This window comes from Triticum dicoccoides, chromosome 2A (assembly GCF_002162155.2).
Source record: "Triticum dicoccoides isolate Atlit2015 ecotype Zavitan chromosome 2A, WEW_v2.0, whole genome shotgun sequence".
Lineage (NCBI taxonomy): Eukaryota > Viridiplantae > Streptophyta > Magnoliopsida > Poales > Poaceae > Triticum > Triticum dicoccoides.
The window spans coordinates 786,317,513-786,325,780 of NC_041382.1; the positions used below are offsets into that span (position 1 = coordinate 786,317,513).

The 8,268-nt window shown below is 44.7% G+C and overlaps 1 protein-coding gene across 1 annotated transcript; it reads right to left on the minus strand.

Moving 5' to 3' along the window:
• Nucleotides 1–4,217: 4,217 nt before the first annotated feature.
• LOC119358496 (FT-interacting protein 7-like) lies at nt 4,218–7,580 on the minus strand. Its single transcript, XM_037625011.1, has 3 exons — nt 7,566–7,580; nt 5,809–6,969; nt 4,218–5,591 (listed from the first exon to the last, which is right to left on the minus strand). Exons 1-3 carry the CDS (start codon nt 7,578–7,580, stop codon nt 4,287–4,289), a joined length of 2,481 nt encoding a protein of 826 aa, XP_037480908.1. The 3' UTR covers nt 4,218–4,286.
• Nucleotides 7,581–8,268: the final 688 nt, after the last annotated feature.

The window sequence follows — 8,268 nt, forward strand, 5'->3', positions numbered from 1 at the left end:
AACATGATGGGAACGGACAAGACTACAAATGAGTTGTTCGCTATGGTCAAGACAACTGAGGTGGAAATCTAGAAGAATACTAAGCAAGTGTTAATGGTGAACAAGACAGACATATTCAAAAAGAAAGGCAAGTCCAAGAAGAAATGCAATGGTGCCAGTTCGACCGTGTCCCAGAAAAGGAACAAGGGCAAAGCTATTACTAAGACTTAATGTTTCTACATCAAGGCTAAGTGACACTGGATGAGGAATTGCAAGAAGTAGTTGGACCAGTCGAACTCGCCCTTCACCTTCGGCTAGACTTCCTCTCATCTCGCGTGAAGCAAGACATATCTGCACCCATGAGACAGAGCGTGCACTCGTCTGGCAGCATCTAGTTGGTTGGCCCAATATAGACATATCGCTTGGTTCATTTGTTGGTTTTCATTTTGTTTTCTTCTCCTTTTTAGTTTTGTTCATGTTATCTAAATACTTCAAATACATATACTCCAGAGATTAATTTAGTTTGATTTTAAATGGGTTCATGCATCTAAATAATAATAATGCAGTTTAAAAACAAATGTTCGTGCATTTTGGAAAATGTTCATAGCTTTCAAATAATTGTTAGTCACATTTTATAAGTATTCTGGATATTTATAAAATGTTCACGTATTTCAAACAATTGCAGGTGGTATGTTCCAAAATATTTACACACCAAAAATCAACGTTTGCACAATTTTTAGAAAACATTTCGTACTATTAAAAATATTTGTCGCACAAAAATATACAATGTAAACATCAAGTATTAAGATAAGTCGACATGTAGCTTCCCAAAACCGTTTAGTGGAACTACAGTATTGGATCGGCCTACTAGCCTCGGGCAGAGGTGATAGCTTGTCTCCCTGCAGGCAAGATATGGGGGAGCTCCTATTTGACGCTCTCTCGCTGGAATAAAAAAAGATGCGACGCCAGGAATCGAACGCTAGACCCGCAGCTTCAGCAGCATAAGATTTGAACCAATTGAGCTAGATAGGTTTCTTGATCACAGAACATTGTAAAAACTTAAGAAAACTCAAACACCAATCCGAAAGTTTTTCAAAAATTCGAATACAATTTCTTTTTCAAAAACCGAACGTGAATGCTTTATCAAGCACGAACATTATTAGTTTTTTTTACAAATTTTGAGAAAACTCAAAAAAAAATCAACACACAAACGAATTTTGGAGACGCGAACATATTTTTTGAACGGAAACATTTTTTAAACTACACAAAAAACTGAACAGCAACAATTTTTCAAATTTCAAAACAAAATTTGGAAACACGAACAACTTTTGCACCCGGACATTTTTTGAAACTCCAGATTTTTTTTGAAAAAATGATATATATTTTAATTTGCAAACAATTTTGGAAACATACCACTTTTTCGAAACTCCGAACAATACTTGTAAATATGGACATTTTTTGAAATTTGTGAATAAATTTTGGAACGGAACCTTTTTTCAAACTCAAAAACAAATTTATGGAATTACGAACGTTTTTTCAATTTGTGATTTTTTTAAACATGACAATTTATAAAATTTGTGGATAAATTTGAAAAGCTGGAACCCTTTTGGAAATTCCTAAAATTTTGTGAATGCAAATAAAATTTAAAGCATGGAATATTTTGAAATAGGAACATTAATTGAAACTCACGAAAGTTTATTTGAAAAACAAACATTTTTCTTAAATTTGCAAACAAATTTTGCAAAGTTGTGAAATTTTGATAAAATAACATAATGAAAAGGAACGGAAACTAAAAAAGAAAAGAAATAGAAAAGAAAAAATCAAAATAAAAAAACAATAGATAGCCGAAAAGAACCAGAAAAAAACGATACAGGAAAAAACCTGGTTCAGGGAAGGTTCCCAAAACCGGTTGGACGCACTATCTATAAGTGGGCCGGTCCATGTCTGTCGCTCGCTGTGCTGCTCTGTGCGATCGCTCCACAGTTCGCCGCCGCGAGCGGCGAATAGGATTTTCCAAGATATAGCCTTCGTGGAGAAAAATGGCTAAGAGCATGGTATAAAAATCGGCTTGGAGCCTTAATTGGCGTGGCCCATTAATTCGAGGGTCTTGTGGGAGTGTCTGTCTATATATCTAAAATTATTATCATTAGTTGACAAGTACTCATTGCAAAGATCATTCCAACTCACCAGATTCCGACAAGTGGCGCAAATGCAACGCCACTTGTGGCAACATGGGAGTTTTCCTTTTTTCGTAGATCAGTTTATTCAAAACATTTTATCTCTCAAACCGTACGTCCAAATCTTGAACCGCTTTCACCATTGGATTCCTCGCGTCGAGATCTTCAAAACTAGATCCCATGTTGATAGATTTTGACAAAAAAATTTCACAAAAAAACCAAACAAAAATATCGGACAAAAAAACCAAACCGGAAGCACGGGTTTTTCCTCTTTCCAAAAGAGGTACGCCCATGCCTCTCACGAAATCACAACTGCGCTTCTCATCGAAGCAAAACCATGATTCTCGCGGAAGGAAAAAAAGAAGAGAAAACGCGGTTTTTTTCGTTTCCGAGGAGGCACGGCCGTGATTCTCGCGAAAGCACACCTGTGCCTCTCGCGGAAGCAAAACTGTGACTCTCGTGAAAGGAAAAAAACAGAAAACATGTTTTTTCTGTTTCCGAGAGGCACGGCCGTGACTCTCGCGAAAGCAAAACCGTGCCTCTCGCTGAAGCAAAACCATGACTCTCGCGAAAGGAAAAGAAACAGAAAACGCGTTTTTCTTTTCTTTTCCGAGAGGCACAGCTGTGACTCTTGCGAAAGCAGAACTGTGCCTCTCGCAGTAGCAAAACCGTGACTCACGCGAAAGGAAAAAAACAGAAAACGCGTTTTTTCCGTTTCCGAGAGGCACGGCTGTAACTCTCGCAAAAGCAAAACCGTGTCTCTCGCGGAAGCAAAACCGTGACTCTCGCCAAAGAGAAAAAAACACGTTTTTCGTGCAATTTATTTTTCCAATTTTTTTATCGAAAAGCTAGGGAAGACCGGTGGAAAACCAAAACATCAAAACGCGAAAAAAAACCCGTTTAAATAGCTAAAACGCGTGCGAAAAGATAAAATAAAAAACAAAATTCAGAGGGAGCGCCCAGAGCGCGACACGTGGCGAATGGCTGAGAGCGCACCAAGTGATGCTGATCGTTGTGAGGCTCCCGAAGGAGCGCTCGTTAACTAGTGGTTCCCCTATATATCACTTGCCATGAGCTAGAAGCTCACCTCGCCTACACACCTTGTATTGGGTGACAATCTCCCTCAGCATCAGCTACAACGCAAAATTTGGATCACACAAGTAGCTACAACCAAAGAACAATTTTGTTAAATCTCAGTCGACTAAGACTTGGTTATGTCTCAATCAATACTATATTCATAAGATCTTATGTTGAGATCTGTGCAAAATTATCTTTTCAAAATTATCTTTTTTCTTTCTTGCATATTATGTCACTTGACTGAGACTTGGTTAAGTCTCAGCCGACTGAGACCTAGTGACCCACCAAAGAATTGCTACACAACAAAGCAACAAGCGGAGCATATAGGACAAGCAAATACAACATCATGGGAGCAGAGCGCCTGACTACTGCTTCAACAGCCTAACTGCGTAGTATTTATTATTCCCAAATGACAAGTGCCACATGTGTGGCACGAAGTAACACCGTCCTGCCATGTTTACAACTAAAATTGCGAAACGAATAAAGACTAAATCCCCAAAAATCCTTACAGAAAGTTGCCATACTTCACAACTAAAATTGCCATCCCCGGATAACTGAAGTTGCCATCAGAAAACTTCAGGGCGAAATTGCTTCATGCCACACGTCTGGCACTTATCAGGGTCCTTATTATTTTGAAAATCAAAAGGCACAAACTATGTGAACATTTCTTTCATATACTACAACATTTTTAGTGAATGATAGAACATTTGAAACTGTTACACATTAAAATAGAAGCACTAAAACGAAATGTGAACATTTATCTAACCCATTCTTGTGGATAATTTTGGCAAATGAACAAACTGAAATAATTAACTTTCATTTTCTTCTAACATGAGAAGCAATGTTTGTCATTCAAATTTGCTCGACAAAAAGGAATGCAATTTAGGATAATGTGAGATCAACACAATTTCAGCATCTTAGTACAACGAAGTGAATATTAATGTCCTATGGAATCCGGAAAAGTTATATATACAGAAGTCCACATATATAGTCGATCAAAACGAAGAAAGAAAGAGAATAACTCCTCACGCTCATTGCAGGAAACAAAAACCCTTATGGCATCACGTCGTCACTGGAAGGCAGACGACTGTACAAGTTGAGGAGCAGGTTGGTCCGGCCTCGGAACCACGGGGGCCGGAGGAAGTATAGCACCATCACCATGGCAACCACCCGGAACGGCGTCAGGTACAGTACGACGGGCATCACCAGTGAGAGCGCAATGAAGACGGGCGTCAACCTGGGGTCGTGCCAGCGGAGCAGTAACTGCGCGCGCTCCCCCTGCGCAGCCAGGTCGCCGACAACCGTCTGCACCATCCCAAAGAGGCTCCGCAGCCGCTCATACCTCAGCCTCACGATGTCATCTGGCTTGGATGTCGGGAACGTGTCGAATTCCTCGTCCAGCTCGTCCGGGTATGACACATCATTGTACCACCGCAACATTGCATCTATGTGCGGTGGCTGCAGTCCATCGAACTCCTCGTCCAGCTCGTTCGGGTGCGCGAGCTCCACGCATGACAGCACCGTGTCTATGTTTGGAGCTCTCCGTGGCCGCCTGAAGTAGTTCCACGCCCCGATAATAATCATGCACAGGAACACGACGGGTAAGATCAACTCCGGGCAGCACACCAGCTTCAGGAACACCACGTGCACCAAAATCGTCGTCGGTGGGTTCTTCCACTTGCAGATGCCGTCCAACCATTTGGCGACCGCGACGCCGCCAGAGAAGAGCAAGGTGATCCGGTAGAAGTTGGCCTTGCTCCGTCGCAGGCTGAACATGTAGGTGCGGTTGTCGAAGTCGAGCATGGACTCCACCACCTCCCTCCGCAGTGGGTGCTGGGCCCTGCCCAACCGCGAGGCCACCATCTCCATGGCCTTAAACCGGAGGTAGTCCATCTGTGGCGCGGGGATGGGGTTGGTGTGGTGCAATTCGGGAAGCAGTGGTTTGCCGTACATGGCCAGCATTTTGGGCCAAGACTTGCAGGTGAAGCGGACTGCAAGATGGAGCTGCCCCATCTTCTTCAGCCCGGACGGGGTAAGCACCATGAGAGGATAGTACTGGGTGTACATGCGATCCGTCTCGAGGGTGGCGACGCGAATGCGCACTTTGCCGATCCTCTGGTCATTGGCAACGCCGTGGGAGTCGTTGAAGACTGCGATGGTGATGACCGTGCTGACGTCGAACACATCCCAGGTGTGCTGCTCGTTCCACTGCGGCGCGGTGGTGTTGAGGAGAGTGCGTGTGCGCACCCACTTCCTGCCGTACTTGGCGACCACGTACGGGTTCTCCACGCCCACGGCCAGGTCACGAGCGCCCAGGATCTCCACCTTCAGGATGCCAATGGCGCTCTTGCGGAGTTTCTAAGCCCACGATGAACAAGTATACGTGTTAAAATATACTATTACATTTGATTATGCGTTGAGCTGTGATGACGCAAAATAACGTTTGACAAGTATGCTAATCGTACTTCCTTGCACATTTCCAACTTCAAATAGAGTTTGTTTTGTTCCCGCAAAAAAATAGTTTTGTTTGGGACATATATGCAGAAAAAAGACGAAATTGCTAGTGTAAAAACGCCGCCGCTGGATGCAGGTCGCTGATGTAGCACGTTGACTCGTCCAGCACGTGGTACGCCGTCTCCAGGCTCATCCTAAGCTGGATCTTGCTGGTGAACGTCTTGGAGTGCTCTCGGTGCTTGATCCCCGTCGTGACGTCCGCCGCTGCCTCATCCACCGTCATGCGGCGCAATAGGGTGAACCATTTTGACGGCACCGACTTGACCAGGCCGTTGCGCGGCACATACGGGGAGGCCACAGGGATGATAACACGGCTGATTGGCTCGTCCCTCCCGGCGACAACCTTCTCCTCCACCGTCACAACCAGGGGGTCCTCAAATGGCTCGCTAACCACGAACATGAACTCCTCGTTCCACGCCGGGTTCGCCGACCCCTGCAGTTGCCCCGGCCGTGTCCTCCTTATCTGGTTGCCAATCTGGATCTTGGCGATGGCCGCCGCCAGCGGTCGGTCCTTGTCAGCGCCGAAGAGGTCTTGCGCCGTGATGATGAAGACCTTGAGGTAGATGAGCTTGGGGGAGTAGTACACCTTGGAGCGCGTGTTCATGAGCCTCTCTCGGGAGAGGGAGTGCGTACCTGAGTGCCACGCCTCTAGGAAGGTCTCCTCAGGCTGCGTGCCAAGCCAAACGGCGAGCATAATCTCGCCGAGGCTATTGCCATGGGGGAACCTCTCGCCGTGGGCATCGGAAAGGTGGTACCATTGCGGGGCCAACTGGCTGTCAGGTGGGATGCAGCTGGGGATGTCGGACATGTCGAAGACGACGCGGCCAACAAAGTCGGCACGAAGAACATCCTTGTGCCTGACGATAACCTCAAGCTGGTTGGACTGCAGGTGGGCGGCAGAGAAGGTGAACATTTGTCGCCACACCGGGTTGGCGTTCTTCTCTAGGTGCCGCGTCACGCTCTTGAAGTTTCCCAGCTTTACCTCTACGTACGGGTCCAGCGCGCCGGTGATGTCCATGGTGGGCAGGTCCCGCGCCTTCACCACACTCACGCACAGATACGACATCGGCTCCACCATGTCGTAGATCGACGCCATCTTCGTCGCCGCGCCACACTGACCGACTTTAACGGGAAGTGGTGGTTTCGTCTCGACCAGACTGTACGCCGAGCCTGGTAGTTGAGTCGGCTCGGTAGAAAAGTAAAATATTTTCTCTAACCAGCCCTACAAAAATTCACTTTTGCTATTATTCATGCGTCTAGAAACAAGAAATTCATTTCGGAGCTCAAGCACAACAGTGAATGCACTGAATTTGTTTTTTCCAAACCTCCACACATGGTATTTCATCACGAAATTTTGCATGCAGTTAGAAGACAAGACATGACCATGTTCACAATCAATACTACTCCTATTTCCCCGGCAAAAAATAAAGAGGCAATTACATCGCTGGTGCTAAAACATGGCATGGAAAGTCACTTTAGTGCCAAAACTTTTTAAATGATTAAATGTTATGAATATATATTGATCTATCTAGTAATATTAATTTGGCGTTCCCTTTTTGCTAATTATTTATTGATGGTCAAACTTTAAAAAGTGTTTGAGTGGCAAAAATTCTAAAGCTACTTATATTATCAACCTGAGATAGTATTATATGTTGAAAAGGGGTCTAGTGTCGAAATGGGGATGTGCAACTGAAGCCCATACTGTAGGAGCTCAGATGGTTCCAGGCGCAAGGATCCGAGTGGTACATTCAAAAATTCTAAATCTGTAGCACCTAGGAACTAAAGGAAGAGATGCATACACTCAAATTTTGAACGTACCTGGATACTTTCCATTGTGTGTAGCCTGTCAATTATATCTCGTGCACTAGGTGGTCTCATCTTTGGATTGAATTCCCTGCACTCTAAAGCTATCTCGTAGCATACTCGTATTTGCTCACATAGTGTGTCTCGTTGTGATCTCTCCAATCTATCACTCCAACTTTCAAGTACCACTGGTGGAAAAAGGGCCTTTGGTCGCGGTTCGCAACTGCCATTAGTCACGGTTGCGCAACCGCGACCGAACGGGCGCGACTAAAGGCCCCCCCTTTAGTCGCGGTTGCTTAAGAACCGCGACTAAAGGCCCGTCCACGTGGGCGCCAGGTGGCCGTCGGGGCGGAGGACCTTTAGTCGCGGTTCTTCTGGCCAACCGCGACTAAAGGCCGCCGCAGGTTTAGGGTTTTAGCCCCCCCCCCTTAAACCTGTTTTCTGTTTAATTTGTATTGTTTTATTTCTTTTGTGCTTTATTTTAATTTTGAAGGAGTTTCATATATTCTACGGTACTACATACATGCATATGAATGTACAATTTCAAATAAATTTGAAATTAGAACCAAAAAGAATTCAAGAGGAATATACAATATATATTCAATATCATCGGATGACCATATACAATTTTGAACAAGTTTCCATACATGATTTAATGCATATAAAGTTCTACGTCCTCGTAATAGTGTTCTCCTTTAGGATGGAGGACTTCCCTGCT

Bases quoted from the DNA above. Each gene is read 5' to 3' on its own strand.
- LOC119358496 (XM_037625011.1), bottom strand. The intron at 5,592-5,808 runs GCGTTTTTACAC...TCGTGGGCTTAG, and splicing joins GCGACCTGCATCCAGCGGCG to AAACTCCGCAAGAGCGCCAT.